The 19,807-nt window shown below is 43.8% G+C and overlaps 1 protein-coding gene and 1 long non-coding RNA gene across 2 annotated transcripts in view; one reads left to right on the top strand and one right to left on the bottom strand.

Annotated features, from left to right (window-relative positions):
• Positions 1 to 680: 680 nt before the first annotated feature.
• On the bottom strand, positions 681 to 5,162 carry LOC116861919. The gene is made up of 2 exons (XR_004381560.1): positions 5,011 to 5,162; positions 681 to 3,333 (listed from the first exon to the last, which is right to left on the bottom strand). It is a non-coding gene; the product is annotated as an uncharacterized LOC116861919 (long non-coding RNA).
• Positions 3,479 to 19,807, top strand: part of MAP1B (microtubule associated protein 1B) — a 94,825-nt gene continuing 78,496 nt past the window's right edge. The window contains exons 1-2 of the mRNA XM_032848781.1: positions 3,479 to 3,832; positions 12,251 to 12,352. Of these exons, the coding sequence (XP_032704672.1) occupies positions 3,649 to 3,832; positions 12,251 to 12,352 (286 nt within the window). The 5' untranslated portion in view covers positions 3,479 to 3,648. The remainder of the gene's footprint in view (positions 3,833 to 12,250; positions 12,353 to 19,807) is intronic.

Below are 19,807 nucleotides of genomic sequence, written 5' to 3'. Positions count from 1 at the left end.
CTGGACTCTGAGAAACAAACTGAGGGTTTTGGAGGGGAGGGGGGTGGGGGGTTAGGTGAGCCTGGTGGGTAATGAGGAGGGCAAGTAGTGCATGGAGCACTGGGTGTGATGCATAGACAATGAAACTTGGAACACTGAAAAAATAAAATAAAGTTAAAAAAATTAACAAGATAAAAGAAAATAAAAGTCAAAAGTAAATTTACTAAAAAAATGCTGTTTATTTAAAAGAGGTATATATATATCATATATATATATGATATATATATTCTATATATCCTGTATATACCCTATCCATATCAATATATATATCCTCTCTCTCTCTATATATATATATTATATATATATATATATATATAATATATTGCATTTTTAAAATAGAAGGCTAAACCTGGGCAAAAGAGTTAGAGAGGGAAGGGGGAGGAGAAAGGGAGGCTAAAATTCTCTGAATACAAATTGTTTTGTAGATTTGATTTTGGGACCAAATATTTTGCATAGTTATAAAGCAAAATTAAGTATAAAAAATCAATTCATAAAAAACAAAAACAAAATGCAACAGATGAATCAAGTTATATAAGAGTTAGTGGCATAATCATAAAAATGAATTAATTGAAGTAATATAAAACTGCAGCCCTTTGGGATCTATCTAATAACAAAGAAAACTGAAAAAAAAAATCCAAAAGTGCTTTTAACATTTTTATTGTTATTCTGAGAGTATTATGTAGGAATGACTTCAGAAACCAATTTCTAACCTGCACACTCCTATGTCTCATGATGATAGTAGATTGGGTTACAGTGCTGACAGTAGAGAGAAGTGGGTGGACTAAAGAGATACTTAGATAAAACTAACCAGAATTCATGCTCAGTCGTCCATGGGGCTAGATGTCAGGGAAGAGTTTAAGAGGCCTTTGAGGTTTCCCGCTTGCATCATAGGATTTTGGTTTGGAGCATGTTGAGTCTTAGGTCTCTTTGGGACATCCAGGTGACGTCAGGTGGCAGCACTCACCAAAGATGATCTTCTGTTGGTTTTCCCTTCTACCTCCTTAGCACATTTTTTTTTTTTAAATGGGGATGGGTGGGGACTACTTTTCTAGTCTATAGTGTCACTTAATATTCTATTGTTTCACAGATCTTGGTAGTCATGCCCAACTTAATGTCACCTGCACATTTTGTAAGAATGCTTTTACTCCATTGTCCAACAAACTGGAATAAAACAGGTGTGTTCATCAACCACACCATGAGTGCTTATTCCAATCACTGTATTAGGTACTTATGTTCTCTATCGTTTAAAGTTACTCACACATTTATAAAGATATTATTCTCTCCAGCATACTAATGAAGAGACCGAAGATCAAGAAGAGTAAGTCCCTTGCCCAAAGTTACAAAGCCATACAGTAGCAGTCAGCACCTCTGGTCTATTTTCTGTCATTATGTCTCTTGTTTTTCAAAGTCTGGGTGCTGACTTAGGGGGCTCGTGGTCATGGCATTTAGTTGTACCGACTCACATGGTAAGAAAGCTCCTGTGTTATATTCATCCAACTTTCTGTTCTGACATGGAGAACAACTTGGTTAGGAGGTGGTGTGTCTTAACACCGAACACTTGCTAATCTCTGTTTTCATCTAGAGAGCCTACCCCTGAGGGTCAGAGTCTTGAGCAAGTAACAGCGTAGAGCAGGAGTTTAATTGCATTATCTTTTTTCATTATGTTTCTCTTAGGGATACCTTCTATTTTTAAGTGATATTAGTGTTTCCATTTGTACAGCAGTAAAGAATTTCACTAAAAATAAATCTGAGTAAAAGAAACAGAGCTAAAGAAAATTATTATGTAAATAAAAGTAATGGTGGTTCAGAGAAAAGGGAGGACGGACAATCAGTACATGACATTAGGGTTCAAGGGCTGACCTCTGGAAAACAATGCTCCTTACCAAATCTCCTCCCCCAGTTACAAGCATTACTGCTGGCATTGCCTCTCTAACAGAAATTGAAGGCCTTTTCTTGACCAAGAAGTGATCTGTTACCATCTCACTTGGGAACTGTCACTATTCACTGGTCATTGTGGCTCACTAGTGAGCTTGCTGCGGACCTCAACCGCTGTGGGCCAGATGGTATCTTATTCCCCACTGATCAGACTGGCATGTAGGAAGGAATCATTGCCTTTAGCTGCCCACTGTGTCTCCCATGCCAGGATTTCAGGAAAGAGCTAAGAGCAAAGTGTGCATCACTCATAAATTATGGTAGGTAATAGGCAAGACAATGGACTAATTTGGAAATCTTAGCCTATGGTGGTGATTTTTTTTTTTTTACTAATATGCATTCTAGTATTAGAACTATATTGACTAGTCTAATTTCCATCCAGTCCTCTTTTTTAAACTTCTAATCCTTCAGTCTTTTATGATAGTACCATGTTTGCACATTTTGTTCCTTCCTCACCATCACAACCCCTTCCAGCGACAGAAGTTATATTTAGAAGATCTGTGAGAAGTGGTGGTAGATGGGCTGCCTTTAAACATTTTTATGTGTTCTAAACACAAAGGCAATAAAAACTCCCTATGCTACGTATATTTTTAAAGATATCATTGTCACATGAAATAATTTTGCTTCTGTGTCCCCTAGGGAACTGAAAAGTACATTATAGTCATTGTAATCCTGCTGGGAGAGAGACAGTATCTTCTCTTCATTCTTTGTTATGCCTGATACTATCTATTTAGCATATTATTAAGAAATCTGTATCTAGAAAATGCATTTGTATTCCTCTTATTTCCCATGAGAACGGCAAAGCCAGTACTTTTTCTTTCTTCCTTTCTTTTTCTCTTTTTTAAACCACTGGGCCTTGCAGATTAGGATCCAAAGCCTGGACAATATTAGGATTAGGTTTTGCATTTTTGATGTACTAAGTGAAGGTGGAAAATGTGCCTTCCTAAGTCCACAAGGTCAAAGAAAAGACAGGTTCCATCTTCCTGGGCGGGGTACCTCCAGCTCTACACCCGCTGTGCTATCTATCTCAGCACCTGAGAATCTAGTTTCATCACAGACGGACACGAGGTAAAGGCCTGACTTGTGCACCTCATACAAGGTAAATATCTCCACTGCAAAAATGGAAACCCATCCCGTGTTCCTGCACAAACCGGGTGAGTGTACGCAGCCGGTAGTGGGTGTGTGTGGGGTGTAGGTGGGTAGTGTTAAACCCCTTCGCCGCTACAGCGGGGGGCCCTTAGGGTCCCCCAGGCCCTTGACTCCCGGCCCTGCCCTGACCATTGTCCGCACACCTCTTCCCTCCAGCTTCCGGGCCGCGGGCGAGATGATTTGCTGCAGATGACATCAGCTCTGGGCCAACGGCTGGAAGAGCGGAGGCAGCCACCGCGTGAGGATGTGCCGGGTGGTCCTTTCCTCCTCCTCTTCCTCCTCCTCCCGGCTCCCAGCCTAGTCTCCATATAAAAGCGGCGCCGCCTCCCCGCCCTCTCTCACTCCCCGCTCCTCTCCGCCGCGCGCTCTAGGAGAGGGCGGAGGGGGAGGCGGCGCGCAGCGCCAGGAGGAGGGGGGACGCAAGGGGCGGAGCGGAGACAGCACCTTCGGAGATAATCCTTTCTCCTGCCGCAGAGGAGAGGAGCTGCGGGAGTGGGACACTTCGCCCAGGCATAGCGGGCCGGCAGGATGGCGACCGTGGTGGTGGAAGCCGCCGAGCCGGAGCCGTCCGGCAGCATCGCCAACCCGACGGCGTCCACCTCGCCTAGCCTGTCGCATCGCTTCCTCGACAGCAAGTTCTACCTGCTGGTGGTAGTCGGCGAAATCGTGACCGAAGAGCACCTACGGCGCGCCATCGGCAACATCGAACTCGGTAAGAGGCCCTGCGTCCCCAGGGGACGCGCCCGAGGAGACCGGCAAACGCGACCCCACCCAGGGCGCGACGGCCACCCTCCTTCTCAGGCGCGCCCCGCACCCGCACCTCCTCCCGCCGCCTCCTGCACTCAGTCTGGAGTCTTTTTTGGGCTAATTTCGGAGAATAATGCTAATTATTAGATTTGAGACCCAGCGGGAGAGTGTCTCCTAACCTTGAGGGATCTATCATCAGCTGGGTCTGCAGATCCGAGCTGGCCACCGCCTCTCCCGCTAAATGAAATGCAGGTGTCAGAGAAGCGGAGGCCACAATAAAGCCCAAACCTCAGGGAGCAGAAGGGGCGGGGGGCCTTGATGCAAACATTGCTTTTAGTCCTCTTCTGTCCCCCGCAAAATGCTGGGACTCCCCTCTCCCCCTCGCCGGCAGACCCAAGGCTGAAGCACCATGTGCCAGGGCCCGCGTGGGAATCATCCTCACCCCAGCCACCGTAGCCCCCCGAGAAATGCCTTTTCTGGCTTAAAACCTCCCGATTTGTTCTTTCCTCGCAATGACTAGGCTAGTCCTGGGGCCACACCCGCTCCGCCCCCCCCCCCCCCCGCCACCTCCACCCGGGACGCAGGGATGGAGAACCGCCTGCGCTTGCTTCCCAGACGGCGCCCGCCTCGCTACCGCCCCTGGGACCCTGTTTGCAGCTTTCAGAAAGGACAATGGGACCCCAAGTTGCGGGGTGGGGCTTCTTCTTTCAAAAGTCTCAGCCTCGATAGTGATGGCTTAGGGGGAAGGGGGGGTCGGGGGTAGGGCCAGCGCCTCACCCGGTGCGCGCACTAGGAGCGCGCTCTTCAGAGGCCGAATAGCGGTTCGCCTGGAGCCCTGGGCGGGGCCGTGAGGGCCCGACGGGCGCAGCCTCTGGCGAGCGGACCGACCCGCCCCCCCCAGCCCCACCCGGGCTGCCGCAGTGCTCCCATCCGCTCGCCGCACCTGCCCCCCGCACTGCGGCGCCCCCATCGGGCGCGGTCGGTCGGGCGTGCGCTCCGCCGGGGCCTCGGGCATGGCGCTGCGTTTCCCCCACCTCTCCCTCGGGCCCGGCTTTGTTGCATTCGAAGCCCCCCGAGGGGGCAGCTCTGGTCTTTGCCTTTGCCTTACCCCCCTGGCGTCCCAGACCTCCCCTCGCCCCTGACCTCAGTCGCTTGGTCCCTCCGCAGCCCCAGGCCGCGCTCTATTCTCTTGGGGTGGTGCTGAAGCGTTTCTGCCTGGAGACACCGGCTGGTGGGCGTGGTGCAGTCCGCACTGCGGTCTCTACGGCAGCCCGAGGCGGACAAAGGGCGTTCACGCAGCCCTCGTTCCCCGCTCCCGGCGTCCCCCCACCCCCATAAAACACGAAAGGAAAACCTTATTTTCGATGAAAAAAATTAAAGCCTGTTTTCTGACTCCGCATTTGGAAACGGACACTTGTCCCCAGAACAAAAGGCTGCAGGGTGGGGACTGGAGTTGCAGACCTGGTTCTTTTGTTTAACTTTAAAGCACTGATTTTCCCTTTCAGGTTTAAAAAAAAAAAAAAAAAAAGGCAGAGTGGAGTCGTGTATTTTCACTGGAAAAACAAATTCAAGAATAAGAGATCTCAATAGTGAAATGCCTTACTTGAGCATCTCAAAAATGCTTCCTTTTCGAACTATAGGCCTTTGATGTGATCCCTCCTAAGTCTGTTTGCACGTTTTCCCCTTGGAAAATGTCACCCGTACTGACTTTGGGCGTGGCTGCTATCTGAATCAATGATTTTGGATTAAAAACAATTATTGTCAGCACCGTTGCCAGGAATAATAATGCACTAGGAGGTGCTTTGCTCTCCATGAGATTTTCCGAACCACCCGATGTGGGTCCTGGATAGAGACCACCAACCCCATTTTAGAGATGGGGGCCCAGAGAGGCAGGAAGGATAAGGGTACCCGCTCAAGGTCACGTCACTCCGAAGTGACAGATGTGCCGGCACTGCACCGGCACCGGTTTTCTGGCTCCATCATGATGTCAGAGCAGGGCAGGCAAACATCAGAGGAAGATCAAACGGCGGTTTTCAGAGCTCTGCTTTGTATAGACCTCCACTTGTGGGCAGCGCCCGTGCAGGGAGCTGGCTCAGCGCTCACCTTCCTGCCATAATTACCTTCCTGCTTTGTTACTGTTCCGACCATCCTTTCAGTACCCTATTCCTGGGGTATCAATTCCGTCGGAGGAAAAAAATAGACGCATCCAGGTAGCGCTATGATGTGCCCTGCCTTTACACCTTTTCATACGATTAGCATGCAGGAATAAAGTTCAGATTGGTCTTTTTGACGTTAAAATTTTTTAAAAAATTTATTGAAGTAATATAGAGAGAGGAAAAGTCACCACTCACAGATGAGGAGTTCCGTGCATTTCCACAAAATGAACACACCTGTGTTACCCAGACGGAGGAACAGGGAGGGCTAGAATCCCAGAAGCCCCGTCCTGTTCCCTTTTCAATCACCATGCCTTCTTGATTTTTAATTCCCTAATTTGGTCAGGTTTTTGCACCAAACACCAAAATTGCTGTATTGATCCCATTAACAATCAATCAAGTGAGTGAGCAGAGCCATTTCCTCACGCCCAGGAACAGATGCTGCTTTTTCCCTGGAGATTGCTCTCCTGGGTCCTGTGGTCTCAGATGCAGCTCAAGCTACCAGGGCCTTCCAGGACTAAGCGAAATTGCTCCCCTAGCTCTTCAAACAGGCTCAGATAACTTAGCAACAGGGCAGGGTGGCTCTGTTTCCTGGTGCCTGCAGGTCCCGGCTGGGTCTCCTCCAGAGGTCACTCTGCTTCCCCTGCTATTGTTGCTGGTGCCTGTGGGCTGCGTCCTGTGCAACGAGATGGAGATGCTCCAGGGGCGTTCTGCTCCCATTGAGTGATACAGGCTGGGAATTCGGTGCATCATTTGCTAGCCTTGCTTCTTATTTCCCTTCCCATGTTAACGGATGTTCTGTGGATTTGGAGACCCTGGTGACTTGGAATTTTGCCATGATTACTGAGGGTTCTTTGGGAAGCTTAGAAAGAAACCTGTAGGAAGACGGTGGTAATGCGATATATCAACAGGCCTGAAACATCCCAGTGTGGATGCTCAGTGAAGCTTTTTGAAACCACGGAAGAGAGATGGTTCCTTATTTTCTCACTGTATTCAAAATGTGGAATGTAATGTCACTTCATATCTTCTCAAGTTTGAAAGCAGTAGTCTTCCCTTGGACTGGTGTAGTCTTATTTTGTTAGTTATACAGCACTTTATGCCAAACCAATGTCGTTCCCACCAAATGCCACTCCTTGGTACCTCTTTCGCCCTCTTCCTAATTAGCTCCCACATTAAACTTAAGAATCATTCCCATTTTCAGGAGAGCCTCCACTCCTCCAGTTTATTTTAGGACATCGACTGCATATATCCTTGGCTTGCAGACTGAATTCTAGAGCCTTATGCAAGTTTTCATTGCTTTATTTTATTACTTTATAGGAATTAAGACATAAAAAGAATACCAAGTGTCAGTTTGATGCTTTCATTTGCAGCTAAAGAGTGTAACTTTTTCTCTGGGTCACACTGGGAATCAGCAAGATTTGTTTATAAAAATATAGATGTGTTTAACATGTACTGCCCCAGATTTTGAAGTATAAGTTTAGCTGATTATATTGTAACCTTCTGATGTTACTTTATTGATTGTCTTCAGTTTCAGGATGGCCAAGAGAATCAAGAACCCAGGGACAGATTTGGGTTTAGTTCTCATTTTATTTTAACAGGAACAAACCAGTACAAGGCAGAGGTTTGAAGAAATGTTGGAGAGTGTTATACATATTATGTTCATCTTTATATTTTTCAAAGTCAAAAGGCAGATGGATTTCTACTTGTACTGCTTAATTGGTATTATCTGGTAAGAGTTCTGTGATCCATGCTGAAATCCAAGCCACTCCCCAAATGTAAGGTCATTAAATCGATGATTCATCCTTAATCTCCTCTAAAGGCTTACTATTTAAATAACTTCTAACTTTTAGACCAGTAAAATTATAAATCACTTCTTTTGTTTGTTTCCAATGTGGGAAGCTATCAAAAGACCTAAATTATTTATCATCCATGCTTTGAAAGGATGGACTCTATGTAAGGCATTGCCTGCATTGCCCATAACTTATATGTTAGGAACATCAAGTTCTTGGCTTAGGAAAAAGAAAAAAGCCAACTGAAAATTTGGTCAAGAGAAAAGATAGGAAAACTTCTTTGAGAAATAGACCTTGAATTTAGCTCTTTTTTTGTTTTAATTCTGTTCCTTTAGTTGATGATTCTAATCTGCCTCCCGATCACTTTTTTTTAGCATAGTTTTACAGATCAAACTTATAGTTTATAGGTTAACCATTTAGGTACTAGCAAAAAATATAAAAAAGCCTATGGATCAGAAGGATCAATTAAAAAGTTCATAGGGGAAAAAAGAGTCAATTTTCAAAGGCCCAGTTAACTGTCAGGTGGAACCCATGTGCCATTTTGACATGTAATGAATGATCATTTTGTTGGTTTTTCCAGTTTATTGTCTCTTTTAGGAATATAGGTTTTAGCCTTTTTTTTTTTTTTAAGATTTTATTTATTTATTTGAGAGAGAGACAGTGAGAGAGAGCATGAGCGAGGAGAAGGTCAGAGAGAGAAGCAGACTCCCCGTGGAGCTGGGAGCCCGATGTGGGACTCCATCTCGGGACTCCTGGATCATGACCTGAGCCGAAGGCAGTCGTCCAACCAACTGAGCCACCCAGGCATCCTAGGTTTTAGCCTTTAAATGGGAGGTGCTTTTAAAAAATAGTTGGTTTTATTAAATAATCCTGCAAAATGCTTGCGTGATTGATAGGCTTGGTGAGATATAACCTGTATAAAGTAAGGGAAAGTGGCTCCTTATTGTTTACCCTGACTTGTCCTGTAATGGGCACACCCCATTCCCCCCTGGCAAACACCACCTTTTCATTTTTCCCTTTTCCCTCTGTGAACTTCGTGTGCACTTTAACCTCCCTTTTGTGCCTTGCTTTCTCTTGGATTCGGAGTACTGACATAAAAAAGATCTTTGTTATCTTCAGTTACCTTGGCTGAAGGACTGGGCTTCGGACAGTGGTGGTTTCATAGCAGAGCACCAGCCCCAGATTAGGTGGGAGAGTTCTCAAGGATGCCTAGACGTAGGTTAACTTCCCAGGGGTGACAGATGTCGTCTGGGCCTAGAAATTTAATCAAGGAGGTTGGCCTTCCATTGATGGAGTTGTTCTCTTCTGCCCCAATGTAGGTAAGCCACTAAGGGGCACAGTCTTCATGTAGTGCTGGAGAAGCAAAGGCTCAGGAAAGAGAATGTGGCCAGAGCCAAAGAAGATATTTTTCTGTACTATAAGATTTAGAGGCCCCACTGTTGGCTTCCTGTTAGGCACAGAGGGAAGATACATAATTCTACTAAATGCAATAGGAGCCTTCAGTGAGAAATAGTATTTCTCTTTACTAGTATCATCCAGTAGAAGGCACAAAGTATATTATTTCTAAAATTGGTATAGAAAGTGGCCTCATTCCAAAATTTTCCTTTCCAACTAAAATAACCAGTAAGTCCTTTGTAACCTTTATTTTATAAATGGTAGTGTGTATTATGCATTGTTAAGACATAATTTGGCTGGAAATTAGTCCCTTGAAAAGAGAACCCTAAATTTTTGTTTCATTGGCAGTAGAAAATCTGTGAAATATTATTTTTATTGTCCTTTTACTAGTGTAATTGAAAAATCAATCTCTAGATGGATTTTTCGGTTTTGTGCTTTTCCCCCTGCTAAATTACAAAGCCTCCAACCAGGAGGTTATGAAATATAAAGCAAACATTTAATTGCATGTGTCATGACAAGTTAATTGAAGCCAAGGGGAAAATGGCAAACAACAATGTAAGAGCAAGTCCACCTATAACCCTAGATGAAGTCATTCAAATGATGGAGCAATTTAGACATAACATAGAACAAAGGCAGAAAAATCGTATGAATTTAATTTAAATACATATGTCTCATTATTGACTTAGTGACCCAACTTGACGAGCCAGGAGACAATAATGGAGCTCAGACCTGGCACCCAGAGAACCCAGTTAACAATTACCAATTAAGCCGCTCAGACAGGAGCCTGACGGTTTTTCACACTAGCCCAGTATATAGCGTATATGTTGAAGTAAAATATTCTAATGAATTCAGACCTCTCAACCTGTCAAGCTTCCTGTGGAACAAAAAGAACCCATTTATCATTTCTGCACTAAAAAGATCTGCAAAATCTCACTGTGCCTTTCTTGTTAAAATTTAAATAATCCATTAGCGCAAATGCAAGCTGAGGCTCTTGATGTTTCCAGGGAGACCCATAAAATTCCCCTGTATAATTTAGCCTCTCTTTAGGAATGTTAACTTCCACACCTGAAGTCTTCCCATGGGTCGTGTGATCAATTTCTGCCTCTATTTGAAAATATTCCTCATAGTCAAAAGGTGTTTGGTGTAGAATCCAAAGATAGTCTAGATGTGCAGTCAACTGAGTTTCCACAATCTTTGTGTAGTACATTTATACATATACAAGACCCACATATGCATACACACACACACACACCCCTTATTTCTATAAAAGACAACATGCATACACACACACACACACTCCTTGTTCCTATACAAGACACAATAGGCATACACACACACACACACACACCTTATTTCTATACAAGATACAATATGCATACACACATACACACACACACACCTTGTTTCTATACAAGACACACATATGCATACACAGACACACACACACACCCTTACCTTGTTTCTTCACAAGTTGAGAAGACTAAACAAGATATAAATGTGGGTAAATATAGACAGACATTAAGGATTTACGGGTGTGTTTAAATAATGCACTGCCATTTATCCTCCCAAGTCTGTTTGAATGACTAATGACCAGCAAAAATGATTAAATGACCTGGTGTTTATTTAGAGGTAGTTTGTCTGCTGTATTTTACCAAGAGGGTCAAGCCCCTGCTCTTAGCAGGTATGCAATAAATGACCGTTGTTGCGGAAATGTGTTCTTGGCAGTTGACGATGGTCCCTGTAAGGGTACAATCGTGGATAAAATGTAATGGCTCTAGCATGAGCTACCTATTTGGGAAAGTATAAAGATACATTAACAAAAAAAAACAAAAAACCAAACCAAACATGTTCCAGAATTTTGTGGTTTCCCAGTTGTCCCTGGCTTGCTCCCCAATTCTCCCTTCTTCCATGCCCTCTGGGTTCCCTCTGGCCATCTCCTTAAGAAGTACAGGGGGAGGAGGAGGAAAGGGAGGTAGGGTATCTGAGTTCCTTTGACCCAGCTTCCAGCCTAGTGAATGGAAGGAAGCCAGAATTGGTGTGGGAAGAGACAGTTCACAGCCCCAGCTCTGGAGAATTTCTTTAAAGTATAAAATGTTGCCACATTTTTTTGCCTCTAGAAAAGAAAATTGAGTACAACTAACCATTGTGAATGAAAGAATTCCTTGCCAAGCTAGTCAGGTAAAATAAATGCAGGGGAGGACAGAGAGGGCAAGTCTTCCAGGTTGAGATTCAGTCTTCTTCTTCTTCTTTTTTGTTTTTAAAGATTTTATTTATTTATTTGACAGACAGAGATCACAAGTAGGCAGAGAGGCAGGCAGAGAGAGAGGGGGAAGCAGGCTCCCTGCTGAGCAGAGAGCCCGATGCAAGGCTTGATCCCAGGACCCTGAGATCATGACCTGAGCTGAAGGCAGAGGCTTAACCCACTGGGCCACCCAGGTGCCCTGAGATACAGTCTTCTCATCAAAGATCATACACATTTTGGATTAATATCTAGGATTTGAAAAACCCAGGTCAAAAATGGGATGGGTCAAGAAAAGAAACCATACATGTGCACAGAATGCATACGCACACCGCAAACACTGCCATTTTGAAAACAAAGGGCTGGATTTGAATGCCAGCTTCCCACGCTTACTCTCCATTTCCTTGCCACCTACGAGTGGACCCTGGGAAGGCTAGAGATGATCTGGAGGCCTCCTCACTCCTACGGAACTTAACCACCCTCCTGTCCTTTCTATTGCCTCCCTGGAGTAAAGGCTGTCATTTTCCTAATAACTGTTTTCTTTACTCTCCCAGAAAAGCTGCATTTATATTTTATGAGGGGCAGAAGTTCAGTCTGTACTGCTAGTTATCCCTCTCTTGTGGCCTGGTAGGGAGACCTCCCCAGCCCTCCCATTTTGTGGGCATCTACTGCTAGCCACCAGGCTCTTCAGAAAAGAAGTTTCCACATCCTCCCCTAAAGCCTGAGAAATGTCACAGTGATGTTTTCCAAGCCGCTCTGAAATGACTAACTGGAACTCTGTCAATTCTCTTCCTCTCCCTCCTTAGGAATCCGATCATGGGACACAAACCTGATTGAATGCAACCTGGACCAAGAACTGAAACTTTTTGTGTCTCGACACTCTGCAAGATTCTCTCCTGAAGTCCCAGGTGAGGCTCTGGTTCGGTGTTAGTCACCCTAGACTTTGAAAGGACCGGGGAACAGGCCCGTGACTGGAAAGCTTTGCCTGGGGTATCAAAAAGACTTTCCTCTTATTGCTAAATGTTTCTCTGTATTTGTTATTATCAACTAGGTTAGCCAGAAGCAACATTTTCAGAAAGTCGAATCCAAGTTATCACTGTGTGGGGTATTTATTTTATGGTTTCTTAGTGAAAAGTTTTTTTTTTTTTTTTTCGTATCTCACTGTACTGTTTGACTTCAAGGGATTGCAGACTATTTACATATTAATTTTATTCAAATAAAGCTATGAATATAAATTGGATGGCCTTTCACCCCCAGAATGCTACAGCCTCCTTCCCTCCTTAGAAAAAGGAAACCTCTCCATTTCAAAATGAAATACAGCTCATCATTTCATCATTGCATTGTCACCCACTTTTCTTGGCGTGGGTAAAAGAGTCGGAAATTCCAAACTGCTATTAAAATAGCCTTTTTTTCAGAGATGGAAAAGAATATTGCAGAGTCAAGGTAAGGACTCAAACACTGGTTATATGTGGAAATGCTACCAGTAGCCTGCCATCTCAGTAGGGATGTACGCCGACCTCTGCCTCTAGGCCTGGGGCTGTGGTGAGACTGGCCCACCTTATCTTCCTCTTGTGAGCAGTGACCTGTAGTTCTCCATCTTGGTCACCTTTGAAGATTATGATCAGAGGTTCTGGTGCAGAAAGTCTCCCAACCTGTGTTTCTCAAAATCTCTCCCATTGATCTATCACAGACAACTGTATTGCATTTTATTTCTTGGATACCACTTAAATTTTCATGTAGAGTAGAGAAAATTCATTTCTGTCTACATGATTCTGTTGTATGATTCTAATTTTATTGGCATTGGTATAAAACCAGGATGGGGTTCCGCCTGTTTCGGATTGATTACATCATATTCCATTAGCCTTATACATACCGGGATTTGAAACCACTTCTCCAACGTCATGGCTTTGTGAATCACACTTGGCTGCAGCAATCTGTCCATGAGACCGTCGCAGATCTTTTCTTTGAGTTTGATATTAGAATGCAATCCCATACATTTCCATTGTCCAAGTGAATGTTGCTTTCAAGCATGGAACTGAGTAAATGTGCTCAGAAAAATGTAGCAGGGAGCTGGTTCGTTCAAAGTTAACTTGCTGCAATGCCACGTGAAAAATCAGCTTTTAAGTAACTTTGCTTTGGGGGAAAAAAAAGAGAGAGAGAGAATGATCCAGAGACTATCAGACAGCACATGACTGGCTGAAGTAAAGGTACAGTATACGGTTGCTTCGGGCGCTATCGTGTTGTGTTTTTATGTCTTGCACATCTCCATAACTTTTAAAAACATCTCACAAAAATAAAAACAAAAGAGGTACACTTTCCCAACATGTTTCAAAATGTAAAAGGCAAGTTTTCATCCTTTCTCTGTGGATTGTTCTTGCTTTCTTACTAAGAATGTTTGTAAAGCTACCTTTTTTTTTTTTTGGGGGGTAAACAAATCATGTGGTTCCCATTATGTTCATTCATCCTTCGATTGACTTGGTGGAATGACAGCTGTATATGGCAAAATGAAAGGCTGCAAGAATGATGGAGAATTTACCATGTTTGGACCAAAGGCCCTAAGATTACTCTTGTGGACTAGGAAAGGCAGGTCCTCCAAACCATCACTTTGGCCCAAGGTCCCTTGTTTGCCCTCCTTTTCCTACTCTTTCCTGTTACCTTCCTAGCTGGATAGCAGTGCTGTGCTAGAGGCTATGTCTAGATGTGGCCTCTGGACATGACATCTGTCCTCCCATTCTTGCTGACTCTGAGAAGGGTGGGTGTGAGGACCTTCCCTTTTTTTTTTTTTTTTTTAAATTTTATTTATTTATTTGACAGACAGAGATCACAAGTAGGCAGAGAGGCAGGCAGAGAGAAAGAGGGAAGCAGACTTCCTGCTGAGCGGAGAGCCCGATGCGGGGCTCGATCCCATAACCCTGAGATCATGACCTGAGCCGAAGGCAGAAGCTTAACCCACTGAGCCACCCAGGCGCCCCTAGGACCTTCCCTTTTAAGCCTAAGTGTGCACTGTGCAGGGGTGGGCCTCCCCATGAGGACTGAACATCCAGATTAGAGCCACTGGAGTATTGCCCCTGTGTGGGGACTGTTCAGAGTGACATGCAGGTTTCTAACCAAGACTATAAGTAATGAGGGGAGCACATGTCAGATTCCGTTTCAGGTAAGTAAGTGTGTTTTAGAGGAAAGGGATGTCCTGTTGGCAGACATGGGTGCAGCATGGGGGTGAGTGGACATGGCAGGCTCACTGGATTAGACCCAAAGAAACCTTTAGCTTTTCCTGAACAAACAGGCCTAGGTTTTAGGGGAAATTTGAAGTCTGTTTTTATTAAGTGGATCCAAGTCTGATGGGTCCAAGTGGGTCCAAGTCTAAGTGGGTCTCCTCCCCACTCCCTGAAATTTTGGAGGAACTCATGTCTGCACCTCAGGCTCCCTAATGGGAGTCAGCTGAACCTCTGTGTTAAGAGTTTCAAGATTCTAGGTGAAGGTGAAGGATGGATTCATTAAACACATAAAGCCATTCAGTCAGTCAGTTAGGAAATAATTAAATAAGCACCCACACTGTGCCAGGCACTATGGGGGAGGGTGGGCAAACACACAGTGATGGACAAATCCCACATAGTCACTGTCTGCTTGGGAGATAGTGGTGGGGGGGGCATCTGGCACTCACATGCGGACTGGCAGACACTCCCGTGCTCGGCATCCTGTCCAAACAGTTTGTGTTTGGTTGGGTTTTTTTCGGCCAGTGAGTTACAGTCAAATATTCATGGTCTTCCCCGACACAGAGAGATTAGGAGCTAGGGTTGCTCGCTCTTTCTTCCTTCCTTCTTTCCTTTCTTTTCTTTTTTTTTTTTTTAAAGGTTTATTTATTTGACAGAGAGCACAAGCAAGGGGAGTGCCAGGCAGAGGGAGAGGGAGAAGCAGGCTCCCCACAGAGCAGGGAGCCTGATGTGGGGCTCGACCCAGGACCCCAGGATCATGACCTGAGCTGAAGGCAGCTGCTTAACCGACTGAGCCACCCAGGCGCCCCTAGGGGTGCTGCTCTTTTATCTGTTTTTCGCTCATCTTATTATTCCTTTGTTGCTGTTTGGAAGCATTGGAGATCACGTATCAAACACTGTCGGTAGCCTCCAAGGTGGCCGACAGATCATACAGGTGGCTCCAGCTCTTGTGTTGTCTGATACTAGTTTACCTCTTGTACTCATTTTTAAATAAGATTTTGAGATTCAGTTGGCCTCTTTCTTCAGGATTGCAGGTCTCATGCAAGCCCACTCTGGAAGATTTATTCAGCTTGAACAAAAATATCCTTGGAGCAGGAATCTGGGATAGGAGTGCTTTCTCTGTCTGAGGTGGGGGTCGGATCATATGAATGGTGAGGCAGTGGTTAACCCAGGGTTCCCCAGAATGGAGTCCTGGGATCGCTATGCCTCCCAACTCCGGCATACTATTATTTTGGAGCTCATCAATCATCTGGGCCATCTTTTACTCTCTGGAACCTGTTGCAGCATCATCTTGCCTACAGGTCACTCAACAAATACCTGCTTTGTGCCCAGGGCTGGTCTGCTGCTTTACCCTGTTGTAAAGGCAAACGTGGCCACGTGTAAGCTGGGGTCTAGCAAGACTAGTTGTCTTGAGAGAAAAGGTTAGGTACTCCATCATGAACCCTCTCCAGTATTTTACTCCAGGAATGTCCAATAATAGAGTCTTTTCAAAATAGAGCCATCATCTTGTTTCCTCACATTTATGAATTCAAAAGTCTTTATATATTATAGAATGTGTTTTCTACCTTAATCTCTTTGGCTGAGAATCACTTTGTAAGTCTCACCACAAGAGTAGAGCTAGACTTACCATGCTGTATAGCATTTATTGAATTCTCTATTCCTAATTTTCTTTTCTTCCTAATGTAACTTTAGATCTATTATTATAACAATAAAGAAGGATATCTCCTAGGGTTTCTAAGAAGTACCCTAAGATTATCTGTGTTAGGCATCATTTCAAAACAAGTACGAATCAATCCCAGAGCAAGGGACAGCAGAGTGAAAATTAATTTCAGTTTTCTTTTTTCCATCATTTGCCACTTCTCTCTGCCTATTAAAGTAATTTTACAAATTTGATAACCCAAATCCTCCCCACCAACATAGCATGATGATTAATAGTGGATATTCTGGGGGAAAAAAAAAAAGTGGATATTCTGGAGCTAAGCTACCAAAGTTTTGATCCTAGCTGACGTTTATTTGCTGTAAAATCTTGGGTAAGTTACTTAATCATTCTATGCCTCAGTTTTAGTGTCTTTAAAATAGGGACAGTCACTCCTACCTCACAGAAACTTCATGAGGGTCAAATGAGTTAATGGGCATGTAAAGATCTTGAAACAGTGCTTTGTCATGTAGTAAAAAAAGTAAATATAAGTTAGTGTTCAAAGTGCCCATTTTGTTGAAAATGGATTTGAGTTGGGTGTTTGCTGATTATTATTATCTGTGGGAAATACTAGCTTTAGATATTGGCTGGCTTCCTTTTTGTAACAATATTAAAATTTGTTTTCTAAATTATATAAATTTATGTATTTATAAATTTTATTTAATTTATATAAATTTAATTAATATATTTATAAAATTTATTTATAAATTTTATAAATTATATATTTATAAATATAAATTTGATTATAAAATTTTTATAATCGAAGATGTTTTTCAGAGAAACAATTGCCCCAGTATTATCAGAAAACAGGTAGCTGAGGGCAGCAACATTGTATGACTGAGTTTAGGAAGGTCCTTTGAGCGTGAGAGCAAAAAGGAGACAATGTGTTAAGATGCTGACATAGCAGAACCTTTGCACAGTGTTGGAGACCATTTGTAAAATGGTCCTGTGGTGCCCACGCCAAGATGGCTGATGTCAGGGAGCGTGCTAGAGTGCTTTCTCGCTGTGGTAATCCATCCCTGGGTAACTTCTTTCCCTCCATTCAAGTACTTGGTTCTCTCTCCAATCAACAAATGGCCATAGACCTTGCCAATTTTAAGAAGCTGAGATTTCTGGTGGTTTGTTTTCTTAGTCAACGGAGTCAATAGTAAGACTTGACATATTTACATTTTGTCAATAGTTTTATAATTTAGGAACTATCATACTCACAAAGATCTTCGTAAAATGTGACTGGTTTTGTAGTGTGTCTGTGAGTGATTCTGCTTAAAAACCCATGCCCTTTCTCTGGAAGGTACACAAACCACAGCTGAAGTTCCTTAGATTTGTGTGGTGTGACTGCTAAAAATATCTGGCCTCTAGATTGGTTTTTGACAGAGTATTAAAACCAAGCCTTTCTAATTTAAGTCGTGTGAATCCTCTACTCCCTTTGACATTAATGAGGCAAGGTTTTACAATATTTACCAGTAGAACGATAAGAAAATTCTGAAGTGCTCTTAGAAGAGGCCTAAGAATATTTTTAGTTGCCTTCTCTGTCAGTCTAGACTTGTATGTTTAGTCTGTCGTACAGAATTATAGCTTAATTGTATGTGCCTAGAATGCGTCAACTGCTCTATGACAGTGAGTAATGAATGTGTTTTCAGCCCCATTCCCAACCTTCAAACAATAAAGCACACAAATACACGTTTAGTTGGGTTCAGGAGGTTGACTTAACCCTCAGGGAACCTGTGATTTCAGACGGAAAGCAAATACTTCATCTTCTCTCTCTCTCTCTCTCTCACTCATGTGGCACATGCATAGATACAGACGCTCGCCCACAGGCCCACAGGGTTCATCTTCTCTCACTGCACCATCCTCCAAGGTTATGGGAGGAACCCTGGTAGGAGAAGAAAACCACAAACACAGAGTCTTATTTTGTGGAAGCAACCAGACCTGTGTTTAACATCCACTGAAGTCAATGTGTGTGCCTTGGAAGAGAGCTCCCATTTTCATGCAAACCACTGGCCTTTCTCCCACTTGCCCCCTGCCCTCAGCCTTCACACCGGGTTGTGGTTGGCTGGTGGAGAACCGGCAGGCCTTGCTGCCCTGCTCCCGCTCCACTGCTCCCGCTCCACTGCTCCCATTCACACTGGTGCAGCCTGAGTGTGGAGCTCGGAATGGCCTAGTCACCCCCACCTGCATTTAGCTGAAACAGTGGAAGGGCCGAGCTTTGTGTAGTGAAGAACCGGAATTCTGTAGTGTGTGCAACACAAGGCATCCCTCCTGCAAGGTTTATATTTTGCTCACTCACTAGGGTGATTTTTTTTCTGGTGTAGGTGTGGCCAACGGAGAGGAATACCATGGTGTTTCATTGCCGTGTTCCTGTGCCTTCACTCCTCAGGGCTGTTAATGACGGCTCCTTCAGACCACCCTGGAAATACCTATTCATCTCACTTTTTTTTTTTCCTAGAGTAAAAAGAATGTTTTACTCTGCTGGCTGTAATGGTTCTGAGGTGGTTCCTAATGGGCCCTGTGAAACCACTCAGCATAGATACACCCGGCAGGAAGGTTGGAGCAAAGTGGCTCCCCGGGCCCAGTAGCCATTTTGGGGAATGTCAATAACCCCGCCATTCAATCCAGCTAAGTGGATTTCAGAAAAGCTGTTAACATCGCCAACCAAGGATGGCCTCTCCTGCTGCACGTTAGCGCTTTTGTCTTCACTTCCAGAGAGCAGAGAAAGCCCACTTTTTTTTTTTTTTTGGCAGTAGAGATTTATTGTTGTTGTTTTGTTTGTTTTTCTATTTTTAAAATTTTTTAGTTTTATTATTTTTTATTTTCTTTCTTTCTTTCTTTTTTTTTTTTTAAAGCACAGCATCCTCAAACCATCCAGCAAGTCCAGCAAGTACCTTTGCTTTTTCTTGTCTTGCTTACTGGAAATAAGGGTGAAAGAAGAGGAATAAAGCGTGAACTAACAGATTGCTTTAAATAAATGGCAAGGAGTATTTTTTAGTGCTTATTATGAGGCAGGGAATTGTCGAAGGATGTAGGGAAGAATGAGGTATTCCACTGTGGATAGTGGCTTGGGAAAAATGTATCATTCACAGCTTTAAAAAACACTAACAGTGTTTTCTTAATTTACAAAGTGCATGTGTGAGACAGCGAGAGAGTGAGGGAAGGAGAAAGAAGCAGATTTACTCAAATCCTTACAGAAGACAAGGGCTGAGACTGGAGATCATAACAAGCGTTGCATTTGGATTGTTCAACAGCAGTGTTAGTCATAATGACAAAGGTTACCCAGGTACCAGCACTGCCCGCCCCCAGCCACAACCCAGGGCTAATTAAATACTACCTAGGCAACCATCAAGTATCCTCAAACATCATACTCCCCGGCTTACGCCTTTTGTTTTCTCTCTGTGGTCTAAGGGTAATTTCTGTTGCATGTGAAGTCAGATTTCCTTGGTCCTAGAGAAATGTGAGAA

This window comes from Lontra canadensis, unplaced genomic scaffold (genome assembly GCF_010015895.1).
Source record: "Lontra canadensis isolate GAN:19392208 unplaced genomic scaffold, GSC_riverotter_1.0 scaffold4, whole genome shotgun sequence".
Lineage (NCBI taxonomy): Eukaryota > Metazoa > Chordata > Mammalia > Carnivora > Mustelidae > Lontra > Lontra canadensis.
The sequence above is the reverse complement of the archived record's forward strand: the minus strand, read 5'-3'. Positions and strand labels throughout refer to the sequence as shown.